Consider the following 18,367-nt stretch of genomic DNA (forward strand, 5'->3'; position numbering starts at 1 on the left):
GGCATCAAAGATAATATCTTGGCTTTATAGTTAGTGGATAACATTTGACAACAGAAAACAAAACCCGAGTTTTCTATTCAGTGATTATTAGATGGTTCTGGTTTCATACAAAGAAACTTCTAAAACTGACACCAGATTCAGATTGGATATGTCCTATGACATGATCACACCAAAGGGACAAAATAGGTATTCATATTTTATTATTTTTTCTTTATTAATATTCCCCTATTATTAGGCTGGGACCTTAGCACAAGAATATAGCATTTAGGGAAACAAACGCCACACAGTAGTCCAGCATTGGTTGATAAGATGCAGAAAATCTCCATGGCCACCATTTATTTCCCTCTTGTATTCAAATTATTGACACAAATGGCAGCCAAACACTGCAAAAGACCACCATGCTGAAAACAATGAATTTAGATTCATTAAAATTGGCAGGTAGCTTCCTAGCAAAAAAAGCAGCAATGAAACTAGTAATGACCAAAAGACCCAAATAACCTAGCACACAGTCAAACAAACAAACAAACAAACAAAAAAACCCAGTTTGTTCATCACAAGCTTCCAACCCAGCATCAAAACATTAAAAACCTAACATATAAGTATCTTTAAAAGAATAAAAATAGAAACATTTTAATGTTTTTTTTTTGCCAAAGCCTCTTCAAGCCACCAGGGACTTAACTGATGCAAGGACATCAATTGTTGGGGATTTTTAGCCTTCTTTTGAGAGACCCTGTTGCCTTCAATTGTAGTTTGAAATGTTCTATGCATGTGTGTTTATAATAGTGGAAATAGAACCTTAACGATGATCCATGAGTCAGGTATTATGACTATAAGGTAAAGGAGATTTATTGATTGGTAATATTACATGGCCAGGCAAACCTAGCCCTTAGCTACCTAGATCCTACCACAAGGAGAATCTCAGTATACTCTATGTATGTGTGTGCCTGGAAAGAACAAAGAGGCCTCAGATTAGTAATTTTATAAAACAAAGATCAATAAGAGTGATAGACAGATATTTTGCATGGCATCTGAAAGAGTCTATTTGTACAGGGACTGCATGTGAGATTCAGAGGCTTGATTTATGCAGTGCCACAATGATTGCATGCAAATATGAAGGATCTTTCAGATATTCTACTAAATATTACGAATTGAGGTTGGCAATCTCAAGTAGACATGATTCTACTGCCCCTTGCAGGTGCATTGAATGTAATAAAGCACAAAGCCCAATTTTATTAATGTTCTGTACAATAAAATTATATGGATGCAAATAGATATATCATGATAAACTTTATGATGACATTATCTATCCAGTTGATTCTGACTCTTGGCAATTTGATGGCGATTCTATGGGCCAGGTCTCTTCACATTTTCTGACCTTGCACTATTTCTTTGACTTTTTCTACGCTCAGTTGGTATCAGCTTTGATAGTGTCCAGCCACCGTGCTCTTTGATGGATCCTTTTATTGCTAAAAAATGTGGAGTCCTGGAAACACATCTCTGATTCCATGGAATCACCTAGTTACAACCAGGGATCTCTGGAACATAAGAGGGATGGAATTAATCTAATGTTGTGAGGGAGAATGTTCCATAATGCAGGCAACAAGGCAGAGAAGTCCTGCAGCCTGGGTCTACAAAATGTAAGTCTTTGGCAGATGATATCTGCAGCAGGCTTTATCGGCTGAATTTAATGAGGTGTGCTGGTATACTCAGAAATAGCACCAGAAGAGATGCATTAGAGGTTTCTCTTCCATTAGTCCAGACTTTCTCTTCCACTATGCCAATCATGAGAATATAAAACACATGACCAGAGATATATTAGATTTGAATCAAAGAATAAAAACTAAAAGAAATATTAAGATATGAAAAAAATATTGTAGGTGTTCAGCATTTCAGTATTTCTATCCCATTTCTACTAATCAGCATTCTGTGGCTATTGGTATCAAACCGGAACCGTAAATGCCCAGTTTCAAGCCATTACTTATTGAAGCCATGAAACTGGCCATTATCCCTCAGACCAGTTTACCTCATATGAATCTTGTGGGATAAAATTAAGGATTTATTTATTTCCTCTATATAGAGGAGTATGCTGTATATACTTGTTAACTTTTGGCAGAAAATATCAACATTTTCCAAAGGAGAGCTAAAAAGTTATACCAAGAACACTATTTCATTTATATGTTAGGACTAATCCATCATATTTCCTACCTTACTTTTGAAACTCATAACAAGGCTGAAAGTTACCAAAACTGGGAAAAGAAGCAAAAAAAGGAACATGTCCAGATTTTTAGATCAAAAAAGTTAACATTTTTTTTTGTTCTACCAGCCTACTAAATTATCTACATGTAGGTGTTTTGTTTAAAGTTAAGCACTTGCTGGAATATGTCTGCTATAACTTTAACTTTCTATCATATAAATACTATTATCCTGATTTGTTAATTGTTTGTTTCTTGGGTTAAATATTTTCAGTCCAATTTAAAAATTCAGGGGGGAAATCAGAAGAAAATGACTTGTTTTCTAGATGTTTGGGTTTATTATTTTGCTTTTGGTTTTTTAAATTTACTTCTTCCTTATTAATTGTCCTCTGTTGTTCAGTTCAGGCCTGAATAAAATTATGTAGCATTTAGGGAAAAAAATGCAACTGAACAACCCAGCACTTGAAGTTAAGATAGAAAAGACTTCAACAGCCACCACATATTTTCCTTTGGTACTCAAGTACATTGGGCCAAATGACAACCAAACACTGCAAAAGATCAACATGCTGAATGTAATAAATTTTGCTTCATTGAAACTATCAGGTAACTTCCTGGCAAAGAAAGCCACAGACAAGCTGACAGTGGCCAGAAAACTCATGTAGGTCAATACAAGGCAAAACATGGTAGTAGAGCCCTCATTGCATTCCAGAATGATTTCTTCATGGAGAGAGTTTAAATCCCTATCTGGGAATGGTGGGGAAGTAAATAGCCAAAGAGAACAAATGCAGACTTGGATAGAGGTGCAGGAAATGACGATAATATTTCCAAGCTTTGTCCCTACCCATTTTTTTATCTTGGATCCAGGCTTGGTAGCCACAAAGGCTAGAACAACAATAATTGTTTTGGCCAGAACACTGGAAAGGGCCAGAGAGAAGACAATGCCAAAGGCTGTTTGTCGGAGAATACACGTGGTAGATGTTGGTTTTCCAATGAAGAGGAGAGAGCAAAGGAAGCAAAGAAAGAGAGAGAAGAGAAGAATATAGGTGAGGTTTCTATTGTTTGCTTTGACTATAGGAGTGTCCTGGTGTTTCCAAAAAGTTCTAAGGACCCAAACTGTTGTCAGAGCAAAAGCAATTGAAGAGAAAGCTAAAGTTTTCCCCAAAGAATTTTCATGCGAGAAATAGTTTAAAATCTTGGGAATACATTGAGTTTTGTCTGGAGATGAATATTGATCTTCTATGCAGTCATTACAGAAATCCATATCTGAAAAAAAGTATAATAATGGGGGTTTGAAAGAACATAATGATTTGATTATCATTCTTTTTTTAAAAATTTTTTAAAAGTGCACCACAGCCTTTATTGAGAGGAGTTCCAGCCCCCCTTCACTCCCCTCTTCCTGCGGCTGGAGGGATGCCAGCTCCCTCGCCCAGACTGCAGAGAAACGGCGACTGCAGAGTCACTAGGCAGTGCCAAGGAGCACCTTCGGCAGCAAAGGAGGTGCTGGCATTTTGGTGCCCAAATTTTTCTTTTTTGATATCTCCAGTTTACAGGTGTTTTCTTTCTGAATTTATTATTTTGAATGCATGTTTTTCTTCCAAGAGGTATAATTGTTATCTATTTTTTTTCTCCAACCTTTATTCTCATAACAACTTTATTAGTAGGATGGTTTGAAAGAAGATAATTGTCAAAATAAGTTGTGGAATTGAAATTAAAAATAGTTTTTTCCGCTCATAGTCTGATACTAGTTTGATTTAGTAATTTTTGTATATCATGGCAATCTTAGATTCTAGGATTGAAAATTGAAGAACTTCATATGCAGGGCTATTTATAATATTATAATATTCATTCTCAATACATCGACACTTTTGAAGCATATGATATCTCCTGTTTTCATGGGAATTTGGGAAAACCATACATGAAGTCTTATTTTTGCAAAGTTGTCACTTACCTTTGTAAAAGGAAACTTTTCCTTCTGGACAAGGAATACAAACATAACAGCAAAATGGCTCCCCTTCCTTTTTTTCTCTGGTGTTACCAGGATGGCAGTGGTCATTACACAGAGAAATGGGTGGCTCCTATCCAAAATGTCCATAAATACATTTTTAGAATTGGGAAAGTTTTGAAAATTATGGTTTTAGAAGATAAAAAGGACACCATATCACAACTATTCCTGACTTTGTATTTGTTGCTAAACATAGTTAAATCTCTAGGAACAAACTACAAATGATCAGTTAATGAATGGTGCAACATGTCAATTATTGGAAGTTCATACATCTGAGAATGTGGCTATAACAGACACATTACTGAATGCAGATTAAAGTAATAAAAACTAGGTCATTCAAGGGGAATCAAATTCAAAGTATTTTTGATCTGTTTATTCAGTTTAGCTCATTTCCCTGCTAAAAACATCTCCAACTGCAGTTTGTTTCAAATAATTTAAAAATGCATCTAGCTGTAGGAGAAGGAAGAGCCAACATCACAACATTACATCGTGCGAACTCGAAGGTCCGAATCCGCCAATGACACCTTTGCCCCTGGACGGTCCAGCAGGACCTAAACCATCCCAAAGAGACGGTGACTGGGAAGACAAGACCTTGCTGGTCACAGGGACACCGCAAAGTCCCTAATAGACCCAAGGGAAGCACTTCCAACTGGCAGCAAACAGGCAGCCCCCAGGCTGACATAGTTGGAGATGGCTCCGGAAAGAAAGAGAAGTGAAAGTGTTCCATCTGGTGAGGGTTTTTTTTTCTTTTAGAAGATAGCCCTAAGAAACTTCTTTTTTTAAGCTAAATTAGTCCCTTAAGTAAGAACAAAGTGGCAAATTTAATCCCTATTGGACTGCCTTAGAAAGTTTTTTGCTCTTGCCTGTAACGATATTTTGTGGATTGAGGTGATTGCAATGTTTCCTGTTTCTCTGTTTGAGGTGAAGGGATTGATCATTTTTCCTCTATTTCTTTTTACTACCTTAACTTTTAAAAAATTAAATTAATTTTTTTTACTTTAATAAACTTCTTCTATTTGTTATAATATTATATTAAAGATACTTAAGGAAAAAGTTTTAAAAAATAGTTGAATCTGCCACTTGGAAGCCTAAGTCTGAAGTTTCTTTTGATGTAACAATGTATCCTTTGCTCATTCCTATTTGACTACACTGACTTTGCAACAGAAGGGTTTGGAATTTCTTTTTAAAACCTGATAAAGACTCAAGGTCACAAATAGTCTACTGTTGGTGCTTGTTTTGGCAAAAGTTGGAAAAGGAAAGAAAAAGATAAGAACCTTTCTTTTTTGAAAATCATAAAAGAACATCTGCTTAAAATTTAAAATAAAAATAGATATATTCTTCAAAAAATTGTGACAGGCTAGAGTGGCAGAAATTGCCAAATTCCTTTTTTTCTTTTTCTTTATATTTCTTTTTACCCTAAAAAATGGATCAATACTCAGATGAAGAAAACTTGATAATTCAAAACATTTTGGCTGGACTCCAAAACATCTTAGAAGGATTTGAGAGATTTGACAAGAAATGTGACAGACTATGGGGTATCACAAAAAAGATAATGGGGTTGGAGCCCCAGAAATTAAAGAAGCGAATGAAAATATAGAAAACAAAGATAAGAAGTTAGATGAATTTATTAATGGAGTAAACATGAGTGAAGGTGGAAAGAAAGGGAAACTGGAAAAGTGACTTTGATAATTTGGTGCTTCACACCAAACTCCAAGATGCAGGAGAAAAAGAAAGAGCAAAAAAGATGGAGTTAATAAAACAAATCTATCCAGAGATAAACCTGACAACCAAAGTTAAGCTTACATTAATAACAACTCAAGGACAATGAAACTACATGAGAGATCTTTTAAGCTACAAAGTGTGGAGAGAAGTCTCAAACCCTTGAAAGATCCTGAAAAGAGAATTGACACAACAGCTGGTGAGAGAGAAAAGACCATTTTGTTACTGGAAAGACACTGATTAATAATGCTAGTTGATGGAAAAAAAGCTAGTTAATTATTAATGATTAATAAGTAGAGATTTTAGTACTTGATAGACTGTTCTAGATTACCATTGAATGTTTATTCGCTAACATATAATTTACTATGATACTAATAGTGAAATGATAACCTTAGTTAGGATAAATAACCAGGCTAAAAATTGTAATTTGAGATCTGGTGAAAAAATGTACAAATCTTATAAATTTTTGTTTAGCACTTGTTGTGAAGATATAAATAATTTGAGTCAGAAGAGAAGAGATGTGATACAAATAATGAAATGCTAATGTATACTTTTGGTGATTGTTAAGTAGAAATGTTAATGTCTCTTAGATTGTCTTAGATGTTTAATGTTTATTTTCTTAGCACGTAATTAACAAACTTGGGATTGAGGGAAAAGACCTATAAATCTTATTGATAAATCATTGTTTAAAGATGGCTATAAAGGTATAATCTTGTGTGGGCCTGTGGAGAGGTGAGATAAACAGTAAATAATTTTAGTTAACTACAATAATAAGAAAGAAATGTTAATGGATAATATTTAATGATACATACAGGTGTGTTATGGGTGGGAGGGGAAATGCTTAGATATCTTACTTAACTGAATCTGTTTCACAATATGTCATAAAGGTGTAATGTTATTGGAGATTTATTGAAAATGCAAATGAATGCCAGTAGGTGGTTGTGTCTACATGGGGCTGCCCCTGAAAAGTGTTCGGAGACTACAGTTGGTCCAGAATGCAGCCGCGTGAACAATATCGGGTGTACCTAGATACACCCATGTTACACCCATCCTCTGTGAGCTGCGCTGGCTTCCTATTGGTCTCCGAATGTGCTTCAAGGTGCTAGTCATCACTTTTAAAGCCCTATATGGCTTAGGACCTGGATATCTGAGAGACCACCTCCTGCCACATACCTCCCAACGGCTGATAAGATCTCACAGGCTGGGCCTTCTCCGGGTGCCATCGACCGGACAATGCTGGCTGGTGGCCCCTTGGGGGAGGGCCTTCTCTGTAGCTGCTCCGGCCCTGTGGAACGATCTACCCGTAGAGATCTGGACCCTTCCCACTCTCTCGGCCTTCCGAAAAGCCATTAAAACCTGGCTATTCTGGCAGGCCTGGGGCTGTTGACTTCACGAACAAGGTCCAGCCCCACCTAGATGGAATGTATGGTGTGTTGTTTTTAAATTTGCTTCTCTTTTTTATTTTTAACTTTTTAACTTTTATCTTGTTTCTGTAAGCTGCCCGGAGTCCTACGGGATTGGGCGGCATATAAATTTATTAAATTACTAATTAATTACTAATTTAAATATAAATGATTCTAGATAAAAACATATTTAAATAATGGTAATTAAATGAGAATTGCGGTACAGGGATAGTAAAATACATAATTTTTCTTTCTTGACTTAAAATGTACAATTTAATTTGAATGAAGTATATGTAAGGATTGTGGAAGAAACACACGGAATTTATTTGTATCCAATCAATACGCTTTCTACAAGATGTAACGAAAGATGATTCTTTTCTTTTTGTGTTTTTGTTTAATTAAAACAATAAAAAAAATTAAAAATGCATCTAGCTGTCCAAGACTTCTATAGATTTTCTGATCTGAGGAGGCTTCCAAGTTCAGCAAAGCTAGAAGGATTTTACAGATTATAATTTGAAAGCGATGTCACTTTCTAAAAGAATAATGGTCCTCTCTAGTACACATAATGTATTTTTCCTGATGCAAAATTTATTATAAATTATTTATAAGAATAACCATTTTTTTTCTATCCAAAAACTAAATTTGAAAGTAGATTGGAACGGATTGGTAAAATTACGATTGTTTGGGGAAAAACAATCGTGTGAGTTTCTCACTGATAATTGTGAATAAAAAACCATTGTTTTTTTCCTCTTACCTGATTAAATCTTCTATGCCACACAATTTTTTCATCTTGGATTAATAACTTTTTGCTAAGAGGATCCATCTTTCCAACTATAACTCGATTAAAAGTTTCATTGGGGAAAGTTATCCAATTTGTGATGTCAAAATCTACTATTAATTCTCCATTTTCATCAAAATGCACTATTTCTCCAGCACTGTTGTTGAATGAGATTCTCTTTAGAAAAGAATGGGCCTATCTTTTCAAAAGGGAAACAAGAATGTATTATATTTCATTCATTGTGAAACTGATTAGTATTTATTGCAGAGCTATTTATAGTGTTTAATATCACCAAAAGGAGCTATCTTAAAACTCATTTGAACCTGATTGATGATAAACTTGATGGGAAATTGAAAAGAAGTGGTAGTGGCAAATAACTTTTGTATTATTAAACTTATTTATTGAACTTCAGATGGTTTAGTATTATAATTAATATTTGTTTATTTAAGAAACAAATGTATATAACTGACATATTCACACAGTGTCTCATTTAAATATTACTACTTTGTAGTATTACATAAACACTAAATAGCAATATGACCATACACTATATTTCAAAAAGAAAGCTATATTGTAAAAAGGAAACAAAAACAAAAACCTATTGTGGAAACTATTTGAAACTAGAAAAGAAAAAAAAGAGGAAAACAAATCTTAGGAAATTTCTTAAAAATCCAGCATAACCCATTCCAACCAGAAACAAAAACAACCAAGAATCTAAATGGTATGAAAGTCTATTTTTCTTTAGGGTGAACAAATTAGTACATTTATATCGTATTCTTCAATTTTGTCAATGTATGATTCTGAAGTATCCAAAGAGTATGATAAAAATAAAAATTAAGATAGTGCATACATAATAAGTGTGGTAGCATACCATGTTCCTATTTTTAAATAATGAATATATCTATGTACCATATGGAATTATATTGTCTGGTCTTGCTTTTTCTTTGGTGCAAAGTTTCTGTATTATTGTCAAAATGGCTACATGGAAGTATCCGTTTTGTTACCTGGAATCGGGTTCAACTTGAGAGAGATTCCTCTTCACTATTATTATAAATTATATATAAAAATAAAGCTGGTCTTTTGGAGTAACATTACCTGCCATGGCTGAAAGCTCAAAACTTCCAAACTTTTTTGAGCAACTTTCGATCTGGATTTTGACCTAGAACCATATATAGCATGTAATACATGGGCAACAGCATAGGCAGCATTGTAGACGTTATAGCTGTGTCCAGTCATTTTCATTTCAAAGAAAGTCCCAGGAAGTCTCTCTAACTTTTCTTCTCCTGTGCAAACTTTCTTGGGCTCTTCCCCTTTAATTACACTGTGATTTTTTATTGAACAACTAAAAGCATTTTCCCAAAAGTCCTGAATAAAGCCATCTTCTGTTTCCCATGAAGGATTTACGTTTTCAAGGAATGCTTTAAATCCCAGTATTTCATTTGAATGAACTGAGAATGATATAGCACCATGGAAGAATTGGATATCCCAGTTCTTTTGATAGGCACTTAATCGGAAATCCCACTGTTCTGTCACAATCCATACTTTCCCTAGGTTTGAATCAAAGACCGCCATGTGAAGATACCAGCTCAAATTTAGCATGGAAGGAGGTGCACCATGGACAATAAAAACATTTGCTTTGCTTTCCATGAAAGAAGGAAATTTATCCAAGTCATCTAAGAACAAGTCTAATATATCAGCAACGTATGTCCATTTGGGTGTTCTTTTGATAAAGGCAGAACAGATGCTATTTGAAGAAAGCATCGGAACCAATGTTTGGAAAAATCTTTCTCCATTGTCATCATCCACTGCAAAGAGTCCAACCCAAGTCCATTTGAAATGTATCAGCAAGTGGACAATCCCAGAATACTGTTGAATTTCATTTGGAACCATTTGGTACAAGGAAGCAAGCAGTGTTTTGTCATTCATTCCTGAGACAAAAGATCCATATGTAATCTAAAAACAATTATTCAGTATTTTTGTTTAATGTAATAATTATTGTACAACTGTTGCATTTTAAAAGCACTTCTGAACATGCATTGTGGTTGCTAGACATTTCTGAGAGTGATATTTTAATTTTAAATCCTGAAAAAACTTCAAAATGGTATAAAGCTTGAATTTTAAGATGGATTTGTTTTAGCTTGAGGCCCCTGAGTCATTTGATCCCAGGAGTTTCTCTGCTCCTATTCAGGTACTTTAAGTTTACCTAGTTTACCTTTTGCTCAATTAAGGATCTACAATCCTGGGCTAAATTACAGCAACTTTAGTAATCCATTCTCTGCCTGAATAGTCAATTGAAGAAGATGCCTTAACTTTCTGGAAAAAAAATCATTTAGTGTCAGATGTCATTGTGGACAAGCTAACAAAACCCACTTCCTGTTATTTCTACTCATTCTTTGGAATTACAGGGAACAAATTTCAATTCCATGTACTTGAAAACATCCACAAGAATAGTTCCCTCCTAATCTTTCACACACAAAGTGTGATAAACTCTCATAGATATTACAAACAGCCACATAAAGATGCATTTACTGTGCCTTCTTCAACTGCACTATTCAGAAACAGTTTTACCACTTCATATGCCACTTATAAGAACTAACAAAATATGTATAGCTTGGTGTAACTCCTTTAAATACCATTCTATTTTCTTCCTTAATTGTATTTCTGCATATTTTGTCAATATTAATTTTTTATCTACCATAATGTGTCATCTATGACCACAACATTTTTAATTATAAGCTTTTATTAGAGAGGTTGCACATTCCCTCTGTTCCCCATCCAACCCTACCTGTGGAATTTTGTAAATAGATAAAATTGTGGCCAGATAGGAAGATGTTTCAGAATCAAGTCCACCGATGACAGCTATCAACTGGTCTTTAACATCACATGTGTAGTTAGGGACAAATCTCTTTTTTGCAGAAAGTAGGCGAAAGATAGTGTTATACGTGAGCTGTCCATTGTAGTAATTGTCAAAGATGTTAAAACCCAATGTGACATTAGGAAGAAGCATGGAATTCACATTGATCTCTTTTATGGCAAATACAAGAGCCAGAATGTGCTGATAGTTTTTTGGCATCACACTGAAAAGTTACATTAGATACTGTTTTCCCCATGCTTTTAACATATAAATGTCATTTAAACATGTTTTCATGCTTTAGCAAAATTCAAACAAAGTATCTTATGACAGTACAATAACTAACAAATGTAGAAAATTTTGATTTTAGTGCATGAAAGAAAATATACTCTGAAAAAAGTAAAGCCTAATTTGTGTGTATTTTCCATAAGTAAGGCCTAAGAGATTTTCTCTATAACATTTCATATGCTGGATTTTAAGCTGTGAAACAGAGAACCTGTTCTACATATGCTGATATAGTTCCTATTCAAATTAGAATCACATTCACATATGATATAAATTCTGTTTAGTGGCTTCATACATAAGGCAGTTTTATCATTTGAAAACCATGCTCAGTGAATTGAGAATGTTATAAAATGGAGGAAGCCAGAGAAGGAAGCTTATGTTTTTCCTTTTTGAAACTGTAAAATATACCTAAAGTTGCAGAAAAAGCAATTAAATCTAGAACAAATACAATGCTCTCTCTTTAGTTTTAGTTTTTTAGTTTTAGTTTAGTTTTAGTTTTATTAAACATCTATAGGCTGCCCTTTTCCCTGAGGGGACTCAGGGCGGCTTACAATAATAGGGGAGGGGAGTGCAGGACAAAACACAAAAAGAAAATGTGAGTAAAAATAATTAGCGGTAAAAACACAACATTCATTCAACATTCGGGAGGGGCGAGAGTAAAGTCTTATCCCCAGGCCTGACGGGAAAGCCAGATCTTGAGGGCTGTGCGGAAGGCCTGGACGGTGGTGAGGGTGCGGATCTCCACGGGGAGATTGTTCCATAGCGTCGGAGCTGCAACTGAGAAGGCTCTCCTCCGCGTAGTCGCCAGTCGGCACTGACTGGCGGATGGAATTCGGAGGAGGCCTACTCTATGCGATCTGATGGGACGGAGGGAGGTAATTGGCAGAAGGCGGTCTCTCAAATAGCCAGATCCACTACCATAGAGCACTTTGTGAATGGTAAGTAGGACCTTGAAGTGCACCCGGAGATCAACAGGTAGCCAGCGCAGCTCACGGAGGATCGGTGTTATGTGGGCGAACCGTGGTGCGCCCACAATCACTCGCGCGGCTGCGTTCTGGACTAGCTGAAGTCGCCGGATGCTCTTCAAGGGCAGCCCCATATAGAGCACATTGCAGTATTCCAGCCTAGAGATCACAAGGGCTCGAGTGACTGTTGTGAGGGCCTCCCGGTTCAGGTAGGGCCGCAACTGGCGCACCAGGTGAACCTGGGCAAATGCCCCCCTGGTCACAGCTGACAAGTGATGGTCGAAACTCAGCTGTGGGTCCAGGAGGACTCCCAAGTTGCGGACCCTGTCTGAGGGGTATAAATTTTGACCCCCCAGCCTGAGTGATGGAACGTTGGCCAAATTGTTGGGAGGAAAACACAACAGCCACTCGGTCTTGTCCGGGTTGAGTACCAGTTTGTTAGCTCTCATCCAGTCTTTAACAGCCTCAAGACCCCGGTTCATCATGTCCACCGCTTCATTGAGTTGGCACGGGGCGGACAGATACAACCCCTTTATCCCTTCCCTGCCTTTCCAGCATTTGACTTCCCATCTATTCCTTGGATGCTGTAATGAAATATATTCTATTTATGGAATGAAAAGAAGAGAGCAGAATTTGGCCAAATACAGACCATGAGTTCTTTGTTAAGATGAAAACTAGGAAGTGACTTTTTCTAAACCAAACACAAAAAAACAGCTATTCAGTGATTCAGATATTAGTTCCATTGGAAAAATGGAACAGGTATGTTGCAACTTCAAAGTATAGCTGATCGCTGATTGCTAACAGTTCAGAAATGGAACTGTCATGTAATCGGTGACCCATTGATAGAATCTAATCACTTGAATGTGTTCTGATATAAAAAAATAAAATCAGGCATGCAAAAGTCTGGTGAATCAGGCAACATACAAATAATTGTAATAAATACATTTAAAAATGATTATAAGTCTGGTGGTACTAATAAAATTGTCATTAGGGCATTGTTTTAGTGATGAAAGTACAATCACTTATTAATTGCATAAAAATTAAAGAAAGAAAGAAGTTATGGAAGTAATCAGTAGAGTTTCAGATGAGACAGCATAATAAAGCCTTTATGACATACTGAACTAGACAAAATTAAAGTGCAGAGTTTCAGAAAATGATTGACTGACTGAATGAAAAACTTGAAAATCAAGAAGATGGTGATAAAAAAAATCTGACAAGCAAACATCAAAGTATGAAAAGCATTAATAAGTGCAAATAGAAATGATGTCTTCACAAAACATTTAAAATAAAACAGGTGTGATTCTTCAATAATAAGGACAGATTTCACTGAAAAGGCAGAAATCTAGATTCTACACAAATTCATCCATTTTTCTTCTGCTCAGGGTGAGATAGAAATGGCTTACATGGCTTCTTTCATACTAATCTCTGAGGGCTTTTCTCTAAAATCGATTGATAAGTGGAGGAAAAAGACCTGGGAAACAATCTCTCCAACAGCAAGGTTTCCTGGCTGATAGAACTCATGTAAAATTATGACTGGATCACTTAACCTGCATGCACTGGAAGGAGTCCTGCTGGAAAAGTAATTTATATTGAACACAACTGGATATAGTGAAAAGAATGAAACAATGGTGATGAGACCCAATGATACTTTGCAGATGAGCATTCTGTTGATTTCTTCATCAGTATGAAGAACTACTATTGCTACTAGGCTAGTAGTTTAATAAGGGGGAAGCATACAGATAATGATAGTGAAAGATAATGGGACTGCAGGTGCTGAAGTTGTTGACATCTAGAGAAATATTGTCTTTTAACAAAGGCTTTATGGGGATCTGTCTAAAATATTATTTCTCAAAATATGAAGCAGAAAATGGTAATTGTCACATACATTAGCTTCAACTAAAGTAACTATTTTATGAATGTATTGGACACAGTTACATACATAGTACGTAATACATACATACATACATACATACATACATACATACATACATACATACATACAGGTACATCTATGCATGTATCTTAATTCCTACATAAATTGTTTATTAGATGACCCTGCATTGTCTCATTATTAGTTGATCTTTGTTGTTCAGTTCAGACCTGAATACAATTATGTAGCATTTAGGGAAAAAGATGCAACTCAGAAGCCCAGCACTCAATATTAAGATAGAGAAGACTTCAACAGCCACCACATATTTTCCTTTGGTACTCAAGTACATTGGGCCAAATGACAACCAAACACTGCAAAAGATCAAGATACTGAAAGTGATAAATTTGGCTTCATTTAAACTGTCAGGTAACTTCCTGGCAAAGAAAGCTACAGAGAAGCTGACCATAGCCAGAAAACTAACGTAGTCCAAGACAGGGCAAAACATGGTCGTAGAGCCCTCATTGCATTCCAGAATGATTTCTTTATGGAGAGAGTTTAAGTCCCTATCTGGGAATGGTGGGGAAGTAAATAGTCGAAGAGAACAAATGCTCAGTTGGATAGAGGTGCACGAAATGACGATAGTATTTCCAAGTTTTCTCCCTACCCATTTCCTTATCTTGGATCCAGGCTTAGTAGCCACAAAGGCTAGAACAACAATAATTGTTTTGGCCAAAACACTGGAAAGAGCCAAAGAGAAGACAATACCAAAGGCTGTTTGTTGGAGAATACACGTGGTAGATGTTGGTTTTCCAATGAAGAGGAGAGAGCAAAGGAAGCAAAGAAAGAGAGAGAAGAGTGTAGATGCGATTTCTATTGTTTGCTTTGACTATAGGAGTGTCCTAGTGTTTCCAAAATCTTCTAAGGACCCAAACTGTTGTCAGAGCAAAAGCAATTGAAAATCCCATTAAAGTGATTCCTGATTGCTCTCCATAGGACAGGTAGTTTAAAAGTTTTGGGATGCATTGGTTCTATTGAAAATTTGAATATTCATCTCCTTGACAGTCAGTGCAGAAATCCATATCTGGAAATAGAAGGAAAATGTAGATTTTAAATGAGAAGAATATAATGTGGAACAGTCTAGGAAGGATATGAAGATTTCAATGCCTTATTGAAAAGTGAAAAGGGGATTCTTCATTTTAAATATATTTCTTTATCCCAGTTTTTAAAAATAAATTGAAGCTGCTTATATGGTTCTCTTCATCCTGACAATTCCAGGATGTCCTACGTGTAAAGTCTCTAATACTGCAATGCGCAGTTTGGGTGGAACAATGACCCGGTCCCCCCATAGCAAACAGCCATTAATAACAGACTATTCATCTCTTTTACAATAATACATTTTGAAATCAGACCCAACAGGCCCCTTGGGCCACCCCCTCCACACCCAGTCCAAATCTTGCTTGATTGTGAGTCTCTTGCAGAGTGGCAGACAACGTCACTAGATGAGACAGGACCAGTATCTAAGCAATCAATGAGAAGGACTGGCATCTTGGGGGTAGGGTCTGCAAGTAGTTCCATCAGCGGGGAGTGACTCAAAGCATCAGCATGCCCCAAGGTTAAGCCAGGTCGATGGATGAGGTGATAGATGTAGGTCGTGAGGAAAATAATCCATCTGGTCATTTGCGGCAACAATGACACAGGAGTAGGTCGGTCCCCAGCCAGTAAGCCCAGTAGTGATTTGTGGTCCGTGACGAGTTCAAAATCATGGCCATAGAGTATTCATAGAAAATTTTTACACCAGGCACTGCAGCCAAGGCCTCACGGTCCAGCTGATAGTAGTTCTGTTCAGCAGCGGACAAGGTCCTTGAGTAAGAGGCAATGGGTGCCTCGATTCCATTGGGCATGTGTTGGCTGAGGACGGTTTCGATGCCAAATGAGAAAGCGCCGCAAGTTAACACAAGTGGCAGGGTCTGGCTGTACTGAACCAGAAATGTATCTACTGATAGTAGTCTCTTTACTGCAGCAAATGCGGCTGCTTGGGCTCTGCCCCAGGACCACTTCATGTTCTTTGCCAGGAGACAATGTAAGGGCTCAGCAATGGTGGCTTTCTGTTTAAGAAAGGATTGCCTGAAGCTCGGTCTGATTGCAAGGTGTAGGGGCATCCTGGATTCCTTTAATTTTTTTAAAAGTCAGGTGAATCCCAGAGCCGTCAATGAGGTATCCTAGGAATTCAATCCTTGGCACCTTAATTTGGCATTTTTCTTTTTTTGAGATGGAGGCCTTTGTCTCTAATTCTGATAAAAACAGTTCTTAAATGTTTGAAAAATTGCTCCTCATTTGCAGATGATACCAAGAGGGAATCCCCTGCAAAAGCCATTCCATGATGCTTTGGAACAATCCAGGGGCGATACTAACTCCACATTGCAAGTGGTTACATTTGAATGCACCCCTGTGCATCACAATGGATTGGGCCTACGCCATAGCACCATATACAGACAATTGTTGGTATGCCTGCACCATGTCTAATTTAAAAAATACTTTGCCGGGGCCCAAGAAATGTAATAAATGCTATACAATGGGTACAGGGTAAGTGCTGTGTTGTAACGCTTTATTGATTGTGCACTTGTAGTCCGTGCAGATGTGGACAGACCCATCAGATTTGACAGGTGTCGCTATAGCGTGTGTGATCTACCAGCTCTAGGATTCCCTGGACTATGAGCTTGTCAATTTCCAGATCAATTTTAGGGTGGAGAGTGAAAGGTATTCTCCTGGGTTTTAGCCTGAGGGGGCTATGTTGGGGTCCAAATTAAAAGAGATTGGGGTCCCCACATACTTACCTAGACCGGTGCCAAAGACATCCTCAAATTCCTTAAAGAATTCTTCGGTGCTCTCACCTTTCAAGGCATTGATGCCAGTCATTTCTAGGCCCAGGGCTTTGAACCAGTCAAGCTCCAGGAGGCTCTATAGGTCACCGCTAACCATCGTCACTGGAAGCTGGCTGCTGAAGTTTTTGAATTGCACTTGGAAGGTGCCCCATTGCCCAAGACGGGGACTAGGTTCCCCTGATAATCACGAAGGCGGATGTCAGGGGCACGTAGATGCTGCTGCTTCAGGCTAGGGATTGCCTGCTTGAGTGTAGACCATGGCATGATGGTCAGTGATGACCCCATGTTGATCTCCATCTCACATGGAGAGCCCTCGATGAGTACTGTGACCTTCAGCTTTTTTGGCCACCTTGTGAGGACTTGGCCGATTGAGGTGTGGCTGGTGTTGCCCTCTGAGCGCTGTGGTGGCAACTGTCATGCCCCTTTATTGGGCCTCTGCTGGTGGTTAGGTCGGCTTCTGGGCTTCCAGGTCATCGTGGGGTGCTCGCTTCTGCAAACCTTGGTGATGTGCTCCTTTCACTCACAACGCTGGCAGATGATGTCGTGAAAATGGCATAACGATCTGGCATGGTCTCCACCGCAGCTTGTGCAAGGCGAGAAACGTGGTTTGAATTTGCGTGTCAGATTGGTGTGGGCACTGCGCATGTGGCAGCTGTCATCTTTGCTTTCTGAGCCCTTGGCCTCTGTAGCCTAGTGATGTACGCATGTGCTCTTTCACGCATCTTGTGAAGTGCTTTGGTGCTGCAGGATTTCTGTAGACTTAACAGCAGATTCGGATGCCCTGGATTCGTTCAAGGCAATTTGCAGAGTGAGATTAGATTTGGCAAGTAATCTCCTCTGTAAGTTAATGTCCCGCACACTGCAAATGCGGTCAAGTATGAATTCGTCTAGTTCTCTTAACTCATAATATGCTAGCGCCACAACATACTCGTTGATCAATTCGCCTTCCTTCTGATTGCAAATATTAAATTTGTGCTGGTGGATGTGCTTAGGTGGCTTGGGAGTGTAGTGGGTCCTCAGCATCTGTTGGAGCACTGACCAAGCGACCGATTTGAGTGGCATTGGCTCAGATAGATCTTTGGCTGTTTCGAACACTTCCCCGTCTACAGTAACCCAGGAACATGTTCTTCTTTCTGCCTTCAGATAGGCCCATGAAGTCATTGGCTTCGAGGAAGCAGTCGAACCTCAGCATATACAATTCCCAGTGCTCGGTGACTGGGTCATACGGAGTCGGTGGGGTGTGCATGGCCATTTTGTGTTCTGAGGGCATTTTGAGTTTGCCGCTCAAAAATGGCTGCTCAAAGCCGTGCTGAGCTCCGGGCTGGATTTACTTGCTAGATTGCTATGCTCTTTTTGGTTCGCCGAGTTGCCTTCCAATCCCACCCTCGTCGCCAGTGTTAGATTGGGTAAAGGAAATGCA

General features: G+C 37.9%; 1 protein-coding gene across 1 annotated transcript; it reads right to left on the reverse strand.

Moving 5' to 3' along the window:
• Positions 1-2,556: 2,556 nt before the first annotated feature.
• Positions 2,557-16,981, reverse strand: LOC148046229 (vomeronasal type-2 receptor 26-like). The gene is made up of 5 exons (XM_087714588.1): positions 16,900-16,981; positions 9,190-10,022; positions 8,071-8,271; positions 4,141-4,267; positions 2,557-3,455 (listed from the first exon to the last, which is right to left on the reverse strand). Exons 1-5 carry the CDS (start codon positions 16,979-16,981, stop codon positions 2,557-2,559), a joined length of 2,142 nt encoding a protein of 713 aa, XP_087570714.1.
• Positions 16,982-18,367: the final 1,386 nt, after the last annotated feature.

Source organism: Thamnophis sirtalis, unplaced genomic scaffold, assembly GCF_051295495.1.
Source record: "Thamnophis sirtalis isolate CommonGarterSnake01/CBP01778 unplaced genomic scaffold, rThaSir2_p1.2 scaffold_4, whole genome shotgun sequence".
Taxonomy (NCBI): Eukaryota; Metazoa; Chordata; class Lepidosauria; order Squamata; family Natricidae; genus Thamnophis; species Thamnophis sirtalis.

Bases quoted from the DNA above. Each gene is read 5' to 3' on its own strand.
- LOC148046229 (XM_087714588.1), bottom strand. From the start codon at position 16,981: ATGACTGGCATCAATGCCTTGAAAGGTGAGAGCACCGAAGAATTCTTT. The intron at 10,023-16,899 runs GTAAGTATGTGG...CTTTTGTCTCAG, and splicing joins TGTCTTTGGCACCGGTCTAG to GAATGAATGACAAAACACTG. The intron at 8,272-9,189 runs GTAATGTTACTC...TCTTTTCTAAAG, and splicing joins TGAGCTTTCAGCCATGGCAG to AGAATCTCATTCAACAACAG.